This window comes from Amblyraja radiata, chromosome 21 (assembly GCF_010909765.2).
Source record: "Amblyraja radiata isolate CabotCenter1 chromosome 21, sAmbRad1.1.pri, whole genome shotgun sequence".
Taxonomy (NCBI): domain Eukaryota; kingdom Metazoa; phylum Chordata; class Chondrichthyes; order Rajiformes; family Rajidae; genus Amblyraja; species Amblyraja radiata.
The window spans coordinates 12085429-12106523 of NC_045976.1; the positions used below are offsets into that span (position 1 = coordinate 12085429).

Consider the following 21095-nt stretch of genomic DNA (forward strand, 5'->3'; position numbering starts at 1 on the left):
ATCTGTATATATGTGTCTGTCTGCATGTGTCTACGTGTGTCTGCTTGTGCATGCATGTGTGTATGCATGTGTGTGCGCTTGTATACTGTATATACAAAAACAACAGAGTTCCCGGCACAGATCCCCGTAGAACTACATTGGTTACAGACCCCCAGCCTGAACAACCCTCTGAATTCTATCAGTCACTGAGCTCTGAATGCATGCGACAATGTCACTGTGAAGCCTGCGCATCTTAATCTTCTGGATCAGCATACCACTGGGGTCTTTTTCAAATGGCTTACTAACATCCACGTGGTCAACATCCACCACCCTTCCCTTACAAATCATGCTCGTCACCTCCATAAAAAACTCGACAAGTTTGTAAGACATTGCACAGATCCTCACTCAATTTTTTGAAGATTTCTGTCCATTATAGAGCTTATTCCTGCCATCGTGTTACTTTCATTACAAGAAACAGTGCCATCTGCTGTAACATGGAGTAACTGTACAGGTAATTTGAGCAGTGCTGGAGGAAGAGTAAATTTACAATTCACAAGAATGTGGGACATTTAAATACTACCAAAGAGTTTAGAGAGCCAAGAGGAACTGCAGATGCTGGAATCTTGAGCACAACACTAAAGTACTGGAGGAACTCAGTGTGTCAGGCAGCACCTGTGGAGGGAGTGAACAGTTGATGTTTCAGGTTGGGTCCTTCTTCAGGCTCCCTTTGTTGCTGTCAATACTCTTACAGTGCTCCTCTTAGAACATTACAACCCAGGAGTGACCATCAACCTGGGTTCAATCCTAACTACGGATGTTATCTGTACAGAGTTTTACGTTCTCCCTTGACTGCGTGGGTTTTCTCCGGGATCTCCGGGTTCTTCTCATTTTCCAAAGACGTTAAGGTTTGTAAGTAAATTGGCTTCGGTAAAAACATTGTAAATTGACCCTAATATGTAGGATTGTGCTGGTGTATGGGGATCGTTGGTTGGCGTGGACTTGGTGGTACTCTCTATGTCCGTGTCTCTAAACTGAACTAAACATGGGCAAATGAGACTAGCTTAGATGGGACATTTTGGTTGTCATGGACAGTGCTGGAGGAACTCAGCTGGTCAGACAACATCTGCAATTGACCCACTGGGTAACCCCAGCACTTTGAGACTTTTTTTCTGTAAAGCGGCATCTGAAGTTCTTTGTGTCTATAAAGAATAAAACCTTCTTAATATTTTAGAATTGCAAGACATTAACATAATTACACGTATTTATAGAGATACAAGTAACTGCAGACATTGGAAAATTAAGCAAAAGACAAAGTGCTGGAGGAACTCAGTGGGTCAGGCAGCGTCCATGGAGGGAATGGAGAGACAGGATCCTTCTTCAGGCATGCAATTATATATCCCCAATAATATCATAAAACATTACAAGGTGTGTCACAAGAATGCATCAACCAGAACTTGCCACACAGGACAGATAACCAAGAGCTTTGTCAGAGGGGGTTGTTTTAAAGGAATGCATTAATGGAAGGAAAGCAGAGAGTTTGGAGAGAAAATCCTGGATCTTAGGGTCTCAACAGCTGAAGCCATGGTGAAGGGATAACAGTGAAAACAGATGAGACTGATGGAGGAATCCCAGTTGTACAGGCCCTGTACAAGGAGGGACAGAGCCAGCTGTACTTTTTGTGAAGGCTCCACTCAGTGAGATGCTGCCGATGTTCTACCAATCAGTGGTAGCCAGTGCCATCATCTTCGCTGCTGTGTGCTGGGGCAGCAGGGCAAAGGCTGCGGAAGCAAATAGGATCAACAAACTCACCAGGAAAGCTGGCTCCGTCCTGGGGGCAGAGGTGGTCTTGGAGGGGACGATGCTCCTCACACTGCGGAGCATCCTGGACAATACAGCTCACCCCCTCCATGACACACTGGTCAACATGAGGAGCACCTTCAGCAACAGACTGGTCCCACCAAGATGCAGCACACAATGCCACAGGAGATCTTTCTTCCCTGTGGCTATCAAACTGTACAACTCCTCCCCCTTCTATCGTGGGGTAGACTGAGACTGACTCCCCTCCCCCTTCCCCCCCTCCCCAATCTCTGCACATCCTCAATCCTTTCCACGTCACTTTAATTTCATTTTTCTTGAATTTTGTGTTTCTATGACTGTTGGCAGATCAATTTCCCTCCTGGGATAAATAAAGTTCTATTGTATCGTAGGTAAAGGTAACTACACCATTAAATCTCCTAATCTCCAAAACACTCATTCTATCTCCATGATTGTTGAGTGATCCACTAACATCTTTTCAAATTTCAGAGATTCAGCATGAGCAGAAATTTGCTTCAGCTTTTGGTTTTATGTAATAAGGTCAGCATTATCAGTTCGAATTGCAAAGTCCAGTCAATCTTGGAGTAGATTTGGATAAGTGGGTAGGTGTATATTTCGCCAGCCACATCTGGATTTGCATTTACAGTGGTTTCAGGAGTTCGGGAGAGGAGGTGGGTAATGTGCAAGTGGTGGTGTGATAGAAAGGACATCAAATGGCCAATTCAGCAAAGGACCAAACAGAACATCAATATAGAAAGCAGATTGGATCAGATTTACATATTATTCAATATGGGGGTTACAATTTCTTAACAGCGACTGGAAGCCCAGACCCAATCATGACCTCAGGTGCTGTCTGTGTGGAGTTTGCACATTCTCTCTGTATGGGTTTCCCCGCATGGACTTCCGGTGCTCCAGTTTCCTCCCATATCCCAAAGACGTGCCAGGTTTGTAGGCTAATTGGGTCTGTAAATTGCCCTTAGTGTGTAGGGAGTGGATTATGAAAGTGGGATAATATTGATCTAGTGTGAACAGGTCAGCATGGACACGGTGGGCCGAAGGGCCTGATTCCGTGCTGTGCCTCTGAATTAAACTAAAGAGAAACTATTCCATTCGGGAGGAGAATGAAATGGAGGGCATCGGAGGAAGATAAATTGCGAGAGAGATGGGAGATGGGGGAAAATCCATTCACATAGCACTACCTTTAACATTGAGAAGCAGATTCAAATGTAACTTTCACAGGGTAATTATATATATTGTTGAAAGAGAAAAATAAATCACGAGGCTAAAGTGAGACTGTGGTGGAGTGTGTTACCACTTTCAAACAGGCACAATGAGCTGAATGATTCAATTTTGGTGCAAAGCAACAAGCTGTTGCCAGGACTCGAGGCCTGAGCTGGAGGGAGAGGTTGGGCATGCTCTGATTTTAGTCCTTGGAGCCCATGAGGTCTAGGGGTGATCTTATAGCGGTGTATAAAATCATGAGGGGAATAGATAGGATGAATGCGTAGAGTCTTTTACTCACGGTTGGGGAATTAAGAACCAGAGGACATAACTTCAAGGTTTCAAGGTCAGTTTAGTGTAACATGTACCAATTAAAGTACAGTGAAATTCGAAGATAAGATGGAAAATATTTAATAGGAAACTGAGGGAAAACCTTTCCACACAGAAGGTTGTGGGTATATGGAATGAGCTGCCTGAGGCGATCGTTGAGGCAGATACTAAAACAACATTTAAAAGACACTTGGCCAGGTACATGGTAGGAAAGCTTGAGAGGGAAATGGGTCAAACACGGCCAGTTGCGACAAGTGTAGATGGGCCATCGTGGGCTGAAGGGCCTGTTTCCATGCAGTATGACTTTAAGACACATTGAGCTCTTCTTCCCCGTCAGGTTCAGCTAGCATGCTAATGCCAACACTACAGACAGCAGCTCATGCAAATTTCTGTGCTTTCCCCCGTCAGCCCTTTCTAATTTAACATCACACCTCTCTGTGCAAAATGTCAAGGACTTGAGAAATCCTCCCGTGCTTCTGGCGATGCAGAGTGAGCAAGCTGCTTGCTGTTCAAGGACCAACCTGATGATTTCCTCTCACTTCATAGCTTCACACCAAAAGGTTCAGACGTGACCAACGTAGTAACTATGATTTGTTTAAGAAGGAACTGCAGATGCTGGAAAATCGAAGGTGGAGAAACTCAGCGGGTGCAGCAGCATCTATGGAGCGAAGGAAATAGGCAACGTTTCGGGCCGAAACCCTTCTTCAGACTGATGGGGGTATGTGGGGGGCAGGGAGAAGAAAGGAAAAAGGAGGAGGAGGAGCCCGAGGGCTGAGGGATGGGAGGAGACAGCAAGGGCTAACAAAATTGGGAGAATTCAATGTTCATGCCCCCAGGATGCAGACTCCCCAAGCGGAATATGAGGTGCTGTTCCTCCAATTTCCGGTGTTGCTCGCTCTGGCCATGGAGGAGACCCAGGACAGAGAGGTCGGATGTGGAATGGGAGGGGGAGTTGAAGTGCTGAGCCACCGGGAGGTCAGATTGGTTATTGCGGACCGAGCGGAGGAAACGATCGCCAAGCCTCCGCTTGGTCTCACCGATGTACATCAGCTGACATCTAGAGCAGCGGATGCAATAGATGAGGTTGGAGGAGATGCAGGTGAACTATGATTGTTGTACTAGTTTGCTGATATGTGACAATACACCAGCACATCCAAAGTTGTAACTCTTTGAAGAATGGCTACATGCTTAAAGTAAAAAAGCAGCAAGACAAATGTACCAACAATATGTGTTGAAAATTACTTAAAAACGACAGGAACAATGATATTTAACATAGCCAACTTGAAGACAGCACGATCGCACAAACCAAAATAAGCTGTCTTTTGGGAATAAAAATATAGATCAGGGTGACAAGGTAATGTTTTACGTATTCCAAATATTCCTTGAAAATAAATAGCTACCTGCCTACATTAAATCCACAGGATGGACCAATAATTGACAGAATTTGACTTTAGAATCAAATTCAAAATATGCCAGAATATTAAATTTAAGAGATAGAATTTGAACAGACTTGTGGCCAAATGCAGGGAAATGGATGACCAAAAAGCTGGAGTGTGAAGAAGGGTCTTGACCCGAAATGTCACATATTCGTTTTCTCCAGAGATGCTGTCTGACCCGCTGAGTTACTCCAGCTTTTTGTGTCTATTGCAGGTAAATGGAACTGGCTTGGATGGGCCATCTAAATAAGAAAGCCTACATGTTGCAGCCAGTGATATCCTGCTCCAATGCAGAGTGTAAACTTTGTAAATGCATTCAACAGGCCCCCTCCTTGGCATGCCATAGTCATTACAGCATGGAAACAAGCCCTTACGGCCAACATGATCATGCCAACCAAGATGTCCCATCTAAGCTAGCTCCAGTTACCCATGTTTGGCTCATATCCCTCTCCTAGTCATACACCTGTCAAAATTCCTTTGAAATGTTATTGAATTTTAAATTGGGTTATTTACATGCTTGAATTAACATTCTTAAAGAACAGAGCAGTTATCTGAACCACAGTGGAACATATTGACCTGCCAACATCAATTAATGGGTTGGATTAATAACTCCCCAGCTACATATTCAAAGGCAAGAATACTACCATATGAACATTGACAAAAGCACTGTACGGCCTCATTGAGCTGAATTTCACGTTACCTGCCATCATGGCTATAAGACTCGCTTTGTAGACGTTTGCCAGTGATCCCAGTTCTCCGGTTCCTAGTATGGTTTTCATGTGGACCTTTTCACAAGCTTTGCGACACTGTTGGATTTCCTTGTACAATTCTATAAGCATCACATAAGAACATAAAATAGCAAATTGCAATGTAGAAATAATACCAAGCTATCCACATTCTTTAATGTGTTATCACTAATGCATTATAAAGTATGGCAATGTGCGAAACCGGGCAGATTTTTGAGAAGATTTCCCCTCTCATAGTGGGGATGGATGCTTCTTTGTGAAATGCTGCAGTCCATGCAGTGATTCTTTAGGCTTTACACTTTAGCGATACAGCGCGGGAACAGTCCTTTCGGCCCACTGAGTCCCCGCCAACAAATGATCACCGGTGCACCAACGCTATCCAACACACGAGGGGCAATATACAAAGTTAACAAAGCCAATTAACCTACAAACCTGTACGTCGAACCAAGTGCGTTGATGAGATTTTAACTTGTTGGGTTTACTTGCTCAGGGCTCTGTCCAAAAACACAATCAGTGCAATGCACATAACTACCAAATGATAGAGCACATTTCAGATCACTAAACCATACATGCATTTTTAAGCGCTATGCAGATAGGTGGGATCAACTGCAGTATCAAAACTGTTGGCGTTCATTACGAGAATGATCCTGGGGATGATTGGGTATGAAAGCATTTGGCGGCTCTGGACCTGTACTTCCTGGAGTTTAGAAGGATGAGGGGTGATTCTCATTGAAACCTACAGGATAATGAAAGGCCTAAATAGAGTGGATGTGGAGAGGATGTTTCCAGAAATGGGAAAGTCTAGCACCTGGATCAGGCGCTGCTCCAGAAGACCGAGGATACGGACCGGACCGGACTTCGAAAATGGCTCCAAAAGCTGGCAACTCTTGCATGTGGTCCCAGCGGATTATTTCTATACACTTTGTATTAATCGGGGATTGTGCTTAGGTATGGCAACACCTTACTGAACTGTACGTGAAAGAATAATTTCACTGTACGTCTGTACGTGTGACAACAACGAACCATTGACCATTACCGAAATAAGGAAAGCTAGAAGTCGCTGCCAGTGATATCCAGCTCCAATGTAGGGAGCATTTTTTCCAAATGCATTCAACACAAACAGTGCACTGATACAAACTTCAGCTTTTAACACTATTCTCTCTCCATAACCAACCTCTGAAAACGCCTTGATAAACCAGGTGAAACTGTTGTTTTGGTAACTGAGTAATTAGTCAAATAATGAACAATTTTTTAACTTAAATGTTAAAATGTGAAGTATCATTTTGTCAGAAGATTTAAAAATGAATGTCTTAACATTTTTTTACAGTTGTTCTTCCAACTTCCTAACTATAGCCCTAATCTATATGTATGGTTTAGAAAACATGATGGGAATGTGAAATAGCTGCTATGCTTTCTATTTCCTACTTAGCCAATTGTGATAATTCTACACTCAACTTGCCTGCACCAGACATATCGTTGTTAAACATAGTAACACATTTAAGGCCATCAAGTTTGAGGAAATCAACCCTCTAGAGAGCACTAAATCCTTCTGGTTACCTTTCTTTAAAGAGGTTGGCTGCATCCATTGCTGTATTTTCACAGGCATCAAAATGTACAAACAATGCTGAAACCAATCCTCATCATTCACCATCATTTTTATTCTTCTTTACTTTCCGGACATTAGCTTTCCCGTGCTCTCATCAATACCCCATTTCAGTAATTACAATGGAATTACAGAGGGCATTTGATGGTGGGTATTATATGATTTTCTGATGCAGCAGTGCGGTGAAACTGATATCACGAGAGTCATGTACTGCTGTTTTAAAAAAAGAGTACCTCTTCTCAATGTCATTGTCAGAGTCAGAATCATACAGTGTAGAAACAGGCCCTCCAGTCCAATTTGCCCACATCGACCAACATGCCCCAACTACACAAGCCCCGCCTGCCTGCATTAGCCTATATCCCTCCAAATCCTATCCATGTACCTGTCCAAATGTTTTTTAAACCTGCCTCAACTACCTCTTCTGTCAGCTCCTTTCTTATATCTACCACCCATTGCGTAAAAAGGTTGCCTCTCAGGTTCCTATTAAATCTTTTCCGCCTTAAACCCATGTCCTCTGGTTCTTGTTTAAGAAGGAACTGCAGATGCTGGAAAATCGAAGGTACACAAAAATGCTGGAGAAACTCAGCGGGTGCTGCAGCATCTATGGAGCGAAAGAAATAGGCAACGTTTTGGGCCGAAACCCTTCTTCAGACTGAAACCCCCCATCAGTCTGAAGAAGGGTTTCGGCCCGAAACGTTGCCTATTTCCTTCGCTCCATAGATGCTGCTGCACCCGCTGAGTTTCTCCAGCATTTTTGTCTACCTCCTCTGGTTCTTGATTCCATTAGTGACAATATGTTGATTTAATGGATCTAAAGAACCAATTTGCTTTTTATCCTTCGCTCCATAGATGCTGCTGCACCCGCTGAGTTTCTCCAGCATTTTTGTGTACCTTTGATTTTTATCAAGCCTGGATCAGAAGAAAATATAGACTTTTATAGGAATACATGTTATATTTTAAAGAAATATTATCTGATCATTAGTTTCTTGTTTAGAAATGAACTGCCATCACCTTCCCATTGGCCTCTCAGCACCAGTGTTCTGTTGATTACAATATCGATTTCTGTTGCCCCGGCTTCAATGGCCATCGTTATCTCCTGCAAGCGCACAGTCAGTGGGGTCTGTCCAGCGGGGAAGCCAGTTGCCACTATTGTGTGGAAAAACACGGTCTCGGTTATGATGAAGGAACAAGTTTACACTGTCAGGAGGACATTTCTGATCACTAAACAATTAAAACACATCAAAAAGGGATCCATCATTGACTGGAAGCTCGGCAGAGACTGTCGGATGGCAGGAGCAGTCCTGAGAGAATTCCATGGGGGCAGAGAAGGGCAGCACGGTGGCACAGTAGTAGAGTTCTTGGTTCAATTCTGACTACTGCCGCTGTCTGTATGGAGTTTACACATTCTCTCTGTGACCCCGTGGGTTTTCTCCGTATGCTCTGCTTTCCTCCCACATTCCAAAGGCGTACAGGTTTGTTGGTTAATTGGCTTCAGTGACATAGTAAATTGTTCCTAGTGTGTAGGATAGTCCTGTGTACGGGGTGATCGCTGGTCGGCATGGACTCGGTGAGCTAAAGGGCCTGTTTCTGCCCTGTATCTCTAAAGCTTAAAGCCAATGAGGTCCAGCGTTCGTTTTGGTGAACACACTAGTGCTATGTTATCCCACTTTCTCATCCACTCCCTGCACATTAGGGGCAATTTTACACAGACCACTTACAAATCTGCAAAGGAAACCCAAAAAATTGAGGCTCTGGTCAAGAGCAAGAAGGAGGCATGGGGCAGGTTTAAGCAAATGGGATCAGGTTTATACCTGCAGGAGTTTCGGGAACCGAGCAGCAAGAAAAAAAGAAAACCAGGACAAAAAGGGGACAGGAGGTGGCTCTGGCAGATAACAGTAAGGATAATCCCAAGAGATTTTATAAATACATTCCTTGAAAGTGGCGTGCGTCACAGGCCGATATAGTGGCCAAAAAGGCTTTCGGCACATTAGCCTTCATCAGTCAGGGTATTGAGTATAGAAGTTGGTTGGTCATGTTGCAGTTATATAAGACATTGGTGAGGCCATATTTAGAGTATTGTATTCAGTTTTGAGCACCACGCCATTAGCGAGAACGTGCAAACTTCACACATAGACGGATTGATCCCGGCTTCTTGTACTGTGAGGCAGCAGCTCTAGCAGCTGCACCACTGTATTGCCTGCAGGAAGGATGCATGCAAGAAATGGACTGCACAGTGGCCCTACTGCTTCAGTGCCAAAGACCCAGATTCGATCCTGACCTTGGGGGCTGTCTGTGTGGAATTTACACGTTCTCACTGTAACCATGTGGGTTTCCTCCCACACCCTAAAGACATGCGGGTCTGTAGGTTAATAGGCCCTCTGTAAATTGCCCCTAATGTGCAGAGAAGTTGGGATAACATACAACTAGTGTGAACAGGTGGTGATCGATGGTCGGTATGAAGTCAGTGGGCCGAAGGGCCTGTTCCCATGCTGTTTCTCTAATCTACATTAGGGACTGAACCAAGCCTTCCCCTGAGTTGAAATCAAACACCAAGTTTAGCAAATTAGCATTGCAGGGCTGGTGAAGGTGGAAGAAGGGGCTCACTGCGGGGAAGGCACATCTTTCAGCTTTCAGCTTTCATCCCGAGGATGATTACTACAGCGGGAATAAGACTGCACAGCACCAAACAAATTAATTCCTGAGTTAATGATGGACTAAGTTAGGGGTTTAGAAACAGACTACTACTGTCTTACCTGAGGCAACAGGAATATTGCACTTTATAGTCTTCAGTGCCTGCACTGCATCAGCCACTCGAGATGGATAAACACACACTGCACCAGTGGTAATACCTACAAACACAAAACAAACCTCTTCAATAAATTGAAGGTTGAAGATGTGTAAATATTCCTTGAAAATAAACTCAGCCATCTGCCTATGTTACAGTGAAAACATTTATTAAATAAGAGCTTTGTGAATCGGCCCAAATACATATCCCTGCAGGTTGTAAACTGTGACAAGCCAATCCTCTGTGTCCAAACAATTCACCTTCACTTACATTTGTATTTCAGTTTGGTTTAGTTTATTTATTGTCACATGCTATACTTTATTCATTGCCTGTATCGAGATGCAGTGCAAAGCTTGTTCTGCTGGCTATCCAGTCAAATCATACAATACAATACGATACGATAGAACTTTATTTATCCCAGGAGGGAAATTAATTTGCCAATAGTCATAAAAAACACAAACTACATGAAACATAAAAATATGAAAATAAAGTGATGAATGGTAAGGCTTTGGGGATGAGCAAAGATTGAGGAGGTGTGGAGGGAGGGGTCAGTCTCAGTCTATCCCACGACCGAAGGGGCAGAGGATGTACAGTTTGATCGCCACAGGGAAGAAGGATCTCCTGTGGTGTTCTGTGCTGCATCTTGGTGGAACCAGTCTGTTGCTGAAGGTACTCCTCAGGTTGACCAGTGTGTCATGGAGGGGGTGAACTGTATTGTCCAGGATGCTCGGCAGTTTGAGGAGCATCCACCTCGCCAAGACCACCTCCCAAGAATCCAACTCTGCCCCCAGGACGGAACCAGTCCTCCAGATGAGTTTGTTGATCCTGTTGGCGTCCGCAGCCTTCGCCCTGCTGCCCCAGCACACGGCAGCGAAGAGGATGGCACTGGTATTGGTAGAACATCTGCAGCATCTTACTGCAGACGTTGAGGAGCGGAGCCTTCTCAAAATGTACAACCGGATCTGTCCCTACTTGTACAGAGCCTCAGCGTTCCTGGATCAGTCCCAGGTATTTGTACTTCCTGGTAAACTGCACATCCACACCATTAATAGAGACAAGGGACAGGGGTGTTCCTCTCCTCCTAAAGTCCACCACCAACTCCTTAGTCTTGTCAGTGTTGAGTTGCAGGTGATTCAGCCTACACTACTCAACAAAGTCGTTGACTACACCTCTGTAGTCAGCTTCCCTCCCCACACTGATGCAGCCCACAATTGCAGAGTTATCTGAAAACTTCTGCAGGTGGCAGGAGGCGGAGTTATATCTGAAGTCCGAGGTGTAGATGGTGAACAGGAAGGGAGAGAGGACCGTCCCCTGTGGGGCCCCAGTGTAGCTCACCACCATGTCCGAGACACAGTTCTGTAGCCTGACATATTGTTGTCGTCCAGTCAGGTAGTTGGTCAGCCAGGACACTAATGGAGCATCCACCCGCATCTTCGTCAGTTTGCTCCCGAGCAGTGCAGACCGGATCGTGTTAAAAGCACCGGAGAAGCAAAACAAAACCTCTCACAATGCTTCCCGGCTTATCCAGGTGAGCACAGGAATGATGGCATCCTCAACCCCCATCTTTGCTTGGTAAGCGAACTGCAGGGGGTCCAGGTAGGGTTTAACCAGGGGTCGCAGGTGGGTGAACATCAGCCGCTCCAGGGAATTCATGATGTGCGAGTACAACAGATCCTCTACAATAGGTCCTCTGCAGAGACTTCATGAGTACAATAGATCCTCTTCTGGGATACCACACAGAGAGTCGCCACATTTCCAGCACCATCTTGCAACTTCCAAGTCTCTGAAAAGTCATTTCAAGAATGTGATGGTTGTAGAAAATAACTGTTCCAGAACCTGGTGATATGGAACTTCAGGCTTCTGTGCCTCCTGCCTGACGAGAAGAGGGCACGGCCTGGATGGTAGAGATCCTTGATGATAGTTGCCCTTTCTCGAGGCAACACCTCATGCAGATGCTTTCGATGGTGGGGAGGACTGTGCCCATTATAGACCAGGCAGTATCCTCAAGAATCAATTTCAGGAGGTAAACAATGTTAGCGGGTTACATACTTTATTGTCACTAGTACAGAGATACAGTAAAATGCCTGTTCTGCAATCTATCCAGTCAAATCAGATGAAGGAAATGTGCAATTTCATATTTTCTCACTCTGAGGCCCTATGTCCTGGAGGCACAGGGTAGATAAAGTAGGGGTCGGCATGGCCCAGTGCGATGCCATCAGCTTCCCTCAACATTGCCCCCCAGGTTCACACAAATCTTGCATGTCTTCCTGAATGCTCCTCTTTAGTAGGTGCCACTTGTTAAGGAGTGTGGTGGAAAAGTCAAGAGTGTTTTATTGTCATATGTCCCCGATAGAATAATGACATTTTTACTTGCAACAGCACAACAGAATATGTAAATATAGTTCAGACCTTATTTAGAGGTTGTAGTGTTTAATAACCTGATGGCTGTTTGGAAGAAGCTGTTCCTGAACCTGGATGTTACAGTTTTCAGGCTCCTATATCTTCCTCCTGGTGGCAGTAGTGAAATGAGTGTGTCACCAGGGTAATGTAGGCAGTGATGAATTTGGGTTCCCTTTTTGAAGCAGCGACTGCTGTAAATCCCTTCGATGGTGGGTAGGTCAGTACCCGTGATGGACTGGGCAGTGTTCACAACTGTTTGCAGCCTTTTTGCAGAGAGCAGCAGAATACCGCACATTCTGCACTCTGGTTTGGGTAATTCTAGGATCAGAAACTGCTAATACAGAGACTTCCCTCAAGGCACAGAATGCGCAGAACTGGAATAAATGAGGCCAGCTGGACCCAGGGGCATCTTATAATTGCAGGTTGTGTATAATATAAAATGGATTAAAAAGGTTTTTTACGATTGATGTGATTTCTTGATGACCTGCATGATTTTCCAACAAGAACTTTATTTTACCCTTTTGCACTTTTAAATTAAGAGGTCTGTGAAACTAAAATGCTGCAAAACTATATTTTGCACTCTGGTATTTTTCTCTGTGCTCTGCCTGTTGTACTTATGTGTGGCTTGATTCATGTACAGTATGATCTGATTTAATTGCATAGCACACAAACAAAATCATTTCACTGTATCTTGGTACGTGACGATAATAAACCAAACATGTTCTGTATGTTTCAGCCTGTCGAACGGCAGGAAAGGTTGGTGGGAAGAAACAAATCTCATCCTCTGCCATATCAATTTCTTTGTTGAAAAGAACTCCTGCAAAAGGATACACAAATTGTGTAGCTGATTTAAAACATTCTAGGAATGTTTTTGTTTAGTTTAGAGATACAGCGCGAAAACAGGCCCTTCAGCCCAGAGTCCGCACCAACCAGCGATCCCCGCACTCTAACACTATCCTACACACACTAGGGACAATTTTTTACTTTTTTTATACCAAGCCAACTAACCTACAAACCTGTACGGCTTTGTAGTGTGGGAGGAAGCCGAAGATCTCGGAGAAAACCCACACGGTCACGGGGAGAACGTACAAACTCCGTGCAGCAAGCAGCCATAGTCAGGATTGAACCCGGGTCTCTGGCGCTGTAAGCGCTGTGAGGCAGCAACTTTACCGCTGCACCAACGTACCGCCCCTAATTCTGCAAGCTCCAAAGAGGGAGCACGATCACATACGATGTGTCAGTTGTCAAGAAGAGAGTTAAGAGTATTGGTTTGTCAAAAGTACCGACACGAGAACAATTAAATTCTTACTTGCTGCAGCATAACAGGGCTGTAAACACAAAAGATATAGATCATATATAATAAACAATTTATTTAATTAATACACCACAATACTTGTGCAAAATAAACCCCAACGTCCTTAATGCAACCAAAGACAGTCTATAAAAGTTCACCATTGAGGTTAGTGTTGTGCAGTGTTCAAGAACCTGTTGGGAAGAAGTGTTCTTCAACCTGATAATCATGGTTTTTAGGCTCCTGTACCTTCTTCTCGATGGTAGGAATGAAACTAGACACATCAGGACAAAAGGACACAAAGTGCGGGAGTAACTCAGCGGGTCAGGCAGCATCTCTGGAGAACGTTTTGGGGACGTTTTGGAAGAATGAAGGGTCTCGACACAAAACATCACCTATTCGTGTTCTCCAGAGATGCTGCCTGGCTCGCTGAGTTACTCCAACACTTTGTGTCATTTTTAGATATACTAAACAGTTGAAACTGGTACAATAGATAGAGCAAAGGGAATGATGCAGAGTGCAAAATATAATTTGTAAGAGTGTTAGGCAGGCAAGAATGTTAAAGATAATATTATTAGAACAACGAGTAGTGGTGCTAGATTTACATGGAGAAAAGAGATTTAAAAGAATGGTATGACTGTATCGGATGAAAGAAGAGCAGGCAAGGAGTCACCGGTGTCCGGTATCATCTTAGTTTCCTAACCCACATACCTTTATCATGCATGTTCAAACTCTTCAGCAGGTCTTCCCTGATGGGATGCTTAGCTTTATGGCAGAGCCTGTGGACGTTCGAAGGGGTATCATCGCCGGACAGTGTGGTGAGGTCAATGCAGGTGACAGCCTTCAGGAGCCACGCAGCCTGTAAGAGCACAGAGGAGAATTGGTTCAATATTGACGTTGATTGCACCAAGGGTAAACTGCGTAACTAATTCTGTCAGAGAGACAAGTATTTAGTTTAGTTTAAAGAACCAGCATGAAAATCCGCCAAGGGTTGTAGCTACCTACAAGAGAAATAGTTTAGGCATTTCGGTTTATCAATGCCACTTGTGACGAGGTACAGTTTTGTTTTGCACACAATCCAAACAGATCAGATAACCATATAACCATATAACAATTACAGCACGGAAACAGGCCATCTCGACCCTTCTAGTCCGTGCCGAACACATAATCTCCCCTAGTCCCATATACCTGCGCTCAGACCATAACCCTCCATTCCTTTCCCATCCATATAACCATCCAATTTATTTTTAAATGATAAAAACGAACCTGCCTCCACCACCTTCACTGGAAGCTCATTCCACACAGCTACCACTCTCTGAGTAAAGAAGTTCCCCCTCATGTTACCCCTAAACTTCAGTCCCTTAATTCTCAAGTCATACTATACATAACTTCAATCAAGTCAAACTCAAGTAGAAAAAGTAGAGCAAAGGAGGAGATACAGAGAACAGAATATTGTTCTCAGCATTGTAGAAACTAGGAACTGCAGATGCTGGTTAATACACAAAAGGACATAATGTGCTGAAGTTCCACAGACAAAGTCCAATGCCCGCAATGGGAAAGAGGTGAATCGGACAGTATCCTAGCTTATGGAAGGACCGTTCAAATGTTCGATAACAGATGGGAAGAATCTGTTTCCTGAGTCTGGTGGTGTGCACTTTCAAACTTCTGTTTCTTCTGCTTGACGGGGGCAGGGAGAAGAAGGACTGACCAGGGTGGGACAAATCTTTGATTATGTTGGCTGCTTTCCCAAGGCAGCGTGAAGTGTAGATGCAGTCAATGGTGGGGAGTCTGGTCTGTGTGATGGACTGGGCTACATCCAGAACTCACTGCAATTTTTTGCGGTCTTGGGCTATGATGCAACTCGATACATTTTGGCACACGTAATAATACAGCTCTCAGAAATCATGATTCTTGGTGGAAGTGGCAAGAGTGTCAAGATTTCTATGTGGAACTCTATAATATTGAAACCCTGAAGTTGCTGTCCGTGAATCATCACTGTTTGCACTCTTCTGGCATTAACTGGCATAATTGAATGCATTTGAAAGCTACAGCAATAAACAGTTAGACCACAAAAAGAGTTCCAGAATAGATAGAAAATTAGGTACAGACTGTCAGAGGAAAGAAGCAAAGCTGACAGATTTCCAATGGCCAGTGAAGTCCACTGTTAGTATATAGATACAGTATGGAGACAGGCCCTTTGGCCCATCGAGTCCATGCCGACCATCGATCACAAGTTCACACTAGTTCTGTGTTATCCCGCTTTCTCATCCACTCCCTACACACTCAGGGCAAATTACAGAGGGGCAATTAACCTACACACCCGCACGTGTGTAGTAGTGTAGAAAGCAACTGGAGATGCTGATTTATAATGAAGAGCGACACCAAGTGCTGGATTAACTCGGCTTGTCTGGAAAGAGGTTCCGACCCAAAACGTCACCCATCCTTTTTCTCCAGAGTTGGTGCCTGACCCGGTGAGTTACTCCAGTATTTTGTGTCTATCTTCCACACGTATTTAGGATGGGTGAGGAAATGTTGTGCCCGGAGAAAACCCACGCAGTCACAGGGAGAATGTGCAAACTCCATGCACAGACAGCACCTGGGGTCTCTGGCGCTGTGAGGCAGTAGCCCCAGCAGCTGTGCCATCGTGTTGTCCTACATTATACCCTTATATCTGCAGGAGACCTGCACCTACTCATATACTACCACCAGATAGAGATCCACCATTTACAAGCAGCTTTGCCTGGCAGAATTATAACAGCCCTGCACGCTGCACCCCAGCTTCAACAAGGGGTGTGGATGAGTGTTTCTCTTTGCTCTCTCTGACAAAGCTTGTTACAACACTGCGGAAAGATCCATTTGGTGTGAACAATGGTAAGACAGCATTTTTATAGTTTCAGTCCTATTCAAATCATTAGAAACAAAGTGCTGGAGTAACTCATCCAGCCGGGCAGCATCTTTGGAGAACATGGATAGGTGACTTTTCGGGAAGGGTTCAATTCGGAAACTTCACCTATCCGTGTTCTCCAGAGATGCTGCCTAGCCCACTGAATTACTCCAGCACTTTGTGTTTCTTTGTAAACCAGGACCTGCAGTTCCTTGTATCTCCATCAGACAGTGAAAGGACATATAAATACCCTATTATAGGCTGCAGGCAGTTTTGACATCTTGTAACACACTGAGCATTTTAACTACACCATAGCCGGTAATTAAGTATTCTCAACAGCACCCGAAGAGTGAACTCCAGCCTTTTGACGTGAGTGGTTCTCAGATGTTGCATCTGTTTGCAACACTCAAAAAAATGTCCAGTGTATAAAAGAGAAACAAAGGCTCGATGCTGCAAATCAGTACATATCAAACTTCCACATTACCAATAGTGCAGGCACCTCCTATTTTACACATGTTTGATTTATATACATGTGATTTTTATACATGTTTTTGAAATAATGAGCTTGTTCCTTTAATACCGGTTTGAATTAAGGAATAACACGGTCAGATTTACTGCTGACAGCTTAATCGCTTGTATGTTTAATTTACATGTTTTTGAATTACGCACTGTTTTTCAAGCTAGGGGGGGGGAAATGTTCAGCATACAATTTTGTAAAATATACCAAATATACATAAGCATATTAATACACATCACTCTAGATTCATCCCTACTGTCATCAGGCTACTGAACCATCCACTCACCAACTAGAGAGTGGTCCTGACCGTCCATCTACCTCATTGAAGACCCTCAGACTATCTTTCTCACTCAAAGTCTTCTCACCCACCACTCCACCTCCAGGCCCCTCAGATCGGCCGACTTGGGGTTGCTGAATATCCCACGGTCTAGGCATAAGCTCAGGGGCGACCGCACCTTTGCGGTTGCAGCCCCTAGACTGTGGAACAGCATCCCCTTTCCCATCAGAACTGCCCCCTCCATCGACTCTTTTAAGTCAAGACTAAAGGCTTATCTATACTCCCAAGCCTTTCCTGACGTCCTCTGAGTGAGGGCAACATGTATATATGTATGTAGTTTGTTTTGTTGTGCTATTCTTATAACAAATGTAAAGCACTTTGGCCAACGAGAGTTGTTTTTTAAATGTGCTATATATTATTCCCTTTATCCTGTTTCTATACACAGTGGGTGGCCTGATTGTAATCATGTATAGTCTTTCTGCTGACTGGATAGCATGCAACAAATAAAGTTTTTCACTGTACCGCGGTACTCGTGACAATAAAACTAAACTGATGTAAGCACAATCATACATAAGTGCAAGAGTGCACTGATTGCAGTGTAAAATCACTAGATTTCTTCTGAGACTGTACACAAAGAGTCGCCAGGTGTTTGTAGATGTGTTTACAGGAATTACTACAAGAGCCCATTCAAGGAATAGAACGTATATATCCAAGCCTGCCTGCATCTGAAACATGTGGTTCTAAACAATGAGCAATGAAGGCCAAACAAAGGCAGGTGGGACTAGTGTAGTTGGGACATGTTGGTCGGCGAGGGCAGGTTGGACCTGTTTCCACGCTGTATCACTTTATGAGCAATCAACTAACTAATAATGGTCAAAATTCTGCATGGAAAAAATAATTTGAATAAAAACCTCCAAAATAAATGCAAAAACGTCTTCATTGCTGTGTGAAGCCACAAAGCGTTGGAGTAACTCAGCGGGTCAGGCAGCATCACTGGAGAGCATGGGTGGGCGACATTTTGTGTCGGGACCCATTCTTCAGTCTGCAATATGGTTGACAATCCACAGCTCTCCTTTAGACTTTAGAGATACAGCGTAGAAACAGGCCATTCGGCCCACTGACCCCACGCCAACTAGCAATCGGTGACACTATCACTTTCCTACACACTAGGGACAATTCACAATTTTACAGAAGCCAATTAATCTACAAACCTCAACGTCTTTGGAGTATGGGAGGGAGTCAGAGCACTTGTAGAAAACCCACGCGGTCACGGGGAGAACATACAAGCTCCGTACTGACAGCACGTATAGTCAGGATCGGACCCAGGTCCCTGGCGCTGTAAGGCTGCAACTCTACCGTTGTGCCACCGTGCTGCCCTATTGAATTTGTTACAATGGCACGGCAGGGAATCGGTGTCTGCGTACTTACTGTGTTTACGGTAGAGTGAGGGAATGAAATTATTTTACAGCAGCACTCATTTAGCTGGTTAGCATTCAGCATCTGCCTCACCTAACTTCACAACCTCTTTTCTTCCAACACACAACTCTTTTCAGCCTCTCTTTTCTAAATAACTCAATTTGAAGTGAAGGTTTTCGACACAGAAACAAAAAGTCTCCACTCAAATGATTAAGGTAATTTACGGTGAAACAAAACAAGCAATAGGCAACTGCAGAACCTTTTTGAGTAGGCTGGTTTATACTGAGAATAGACACAAAGTGCTGGATTAACCCTTTTCCAGACTGATGGTAGTGGGGAAAGGGGGTGGTGGGGGGGGAGGGAGCGCAATGAAGTCACATGCAAATTGGAGGAGCAGCACCTCACATTTTTCTTGGGGAGTTCACAACCCAGCAGTATGAATGTTGAATTCTCCAATTTTAGGTAACTCCAACAAACACCTCCCACCCGCTCCCCTCCATCACTCCTCCACTAAAGGTCCGTTAACTAGTTCAACAGTTCACGATAATTTATCCCTCTTGGCTTCACATCATCTCTGGCCAATAATCGGCCTATCAAGGAACTACCTTGCCTTAGGTTATCAGCACTAATTTGTCCTGGTTCTTTTCTTGCTTCCAGTCCCCCCCGCCCCCCACCCCTCCCGTCACCCCCACCTGCTTTCAGTCCGAAGACGGGTCCCGACCCAAAACATCACCTATCCACGTTCTCCAGAGGTGCTGCCTGGCTACTGAGTTACTGCAGTATTTTGTGTCTATCTTTGGTATAAACCAGCATCTGCAGTTCATTTTCATTATACGTACTGAGTATAGAAGTTGAGAGGTTATGTTACAGTTGTACACGACATTGGTGAGGCCACATTTGCGTTCAGTTTTGGTCACCCTGTTACAGGAAAGATGTTGTTGAGCTGGAAAGGGTGCAGAGAAGATTTAGGAGGATGTTGCTCGGACAAGGTTCTGAGCTCCAGGGACAGTTTGAGCAGACTATATTCCATGGAATGCAGGTGAATGAGGGGTGATCTTACAGAAGTATATAAAATCATGAGGGGAATACAGAGTCTTTTACCCAAAGACGTTCTCGATTCCCCAGCTCTGGTTTAAGGTGGGGGTGGGAAGATTTAACCAGAACCTGAGGGGGAGCTTTTTTTTCGCACAAAGGGTAGTGAGATATATGGAACAAGCTGCTAGAGGACGTAGTTAAGGCAGATACTAGCACAACATTTAAAAGACATTTGGACAGGTATCTGGATAGAAAAGGTTTGGAAGGATATGGGTCAAATGCAGGCAAGTGGGACTAGTATAGATGGGATGTTGGTCGGCATGGGCAAGTGGGGCTGAAGGGCCTGCTTCCCATTAAATTTGCCTTCCATTTCTTCGCTGACTTTCACATCCACAGATCCAATGAAATGTTTAACATCTACGGGCTTCAAGTTCACCAACAAAACTATGATAGGAGAAATAGCCTTGTTAAATACATACTTGCCACTCCTTGGACAAAGTCCTCCGTGTCGGAATTTGTTCCGCACGCCTCAGAACAGCGGGGTGATTCACATGGACATTGGACAACCAGCCCAAATCTGTAACGGCAGTCACATTATGTAAACACGTTGTCCCTGATCGTGATGGTGCATGCTGGTACCTCAAACGTGACACATATGTTTATTAAGCAAAATGTAAAGTGCTGGCGGAACTCAGTGGGCCAGGCAGCTCTGGTCAGTTAGAAAACTTGAAGCTCTCAACCATTTCTACATCTGCACCATTGATGCGGATTGGGGCATGAACTACACCATGGTTCCTGAAGTCAATAACTATTCTTTCAACTTGCTGATATTAGGGAGCGCTCTTAAAGATAGCGGAGTCAGGGGATATGGGGAGAAGGCAGGAACGGGGTGCTGATTGTGGATGATCAGCCATGATCACAGTGAATGGCGGTACTGGCTCAAAGGGCCGAATGGCCTACTCCTGCGTCTATTGTCTATTATTATCCTCGCACCATGGCACTATACTCTCTATCTTCTTCCTTCAACTTGTCATTGCTCGTGATTCGGCCCACCACAGTGAAGTCATCGGCAAACTTGTAGGCATCAGTATAAAGGGAGTTTAGTAGGGGACTGAAAAAGCATCCTTGAGGGAGGGACATTGTTTAGTTTAGTTTGGATATACTGCAAGGAAACAGGCCTTTCAGATTACCAAGTCTGCGCTGAACGAAATGATAACCCATACTATATGTTCTATGTTAGCCCATTTTCAAATTCTACACTAGGGGGCAATTTACAGAGGCCATTTAACCTACAAACCACATCTTTAGAATGGGGGAGGAAACTGGAGCACCTGGAGAAAACCCACAGTGACAGGGAGAA

The 21095-nt window shown here is 44.4% G+C and overlaps 1 protein-coding gene across 1 annotated transcript in view; it reads right to left on the bottom strand.

Moving 5' to 3' along the window:
• Nucleotides 1-21095, bottom strand: part of dera (deoxyribose-phosphate aldolase) — a 38439-nt gene that overhangs the window by 12001 nt on the left and 5343 nt on the right. The window contains exons 2-6 of the mRNA XM_033039534.1: nt 20215-20312; nt 14318-14465; nt 9884-9979; nt 8142-8276; nt 5482-5610 (exon numbers count right to left, since the gene is read on the bottom strand). Of these exons, the coding sequence (XP_032895425.1) occupies nt 5482-5610; nt 8142-8276; nt 9884-9979; nt 14318-14465; nt 20215-20312 (606 nt within the window). The remainder of the gene's footprint in view (nt 1-5481; nt 5611-8141; nt 8277-9883; nt 9980-14317; nt 14466-20214; nt 20313-21095) is intronic.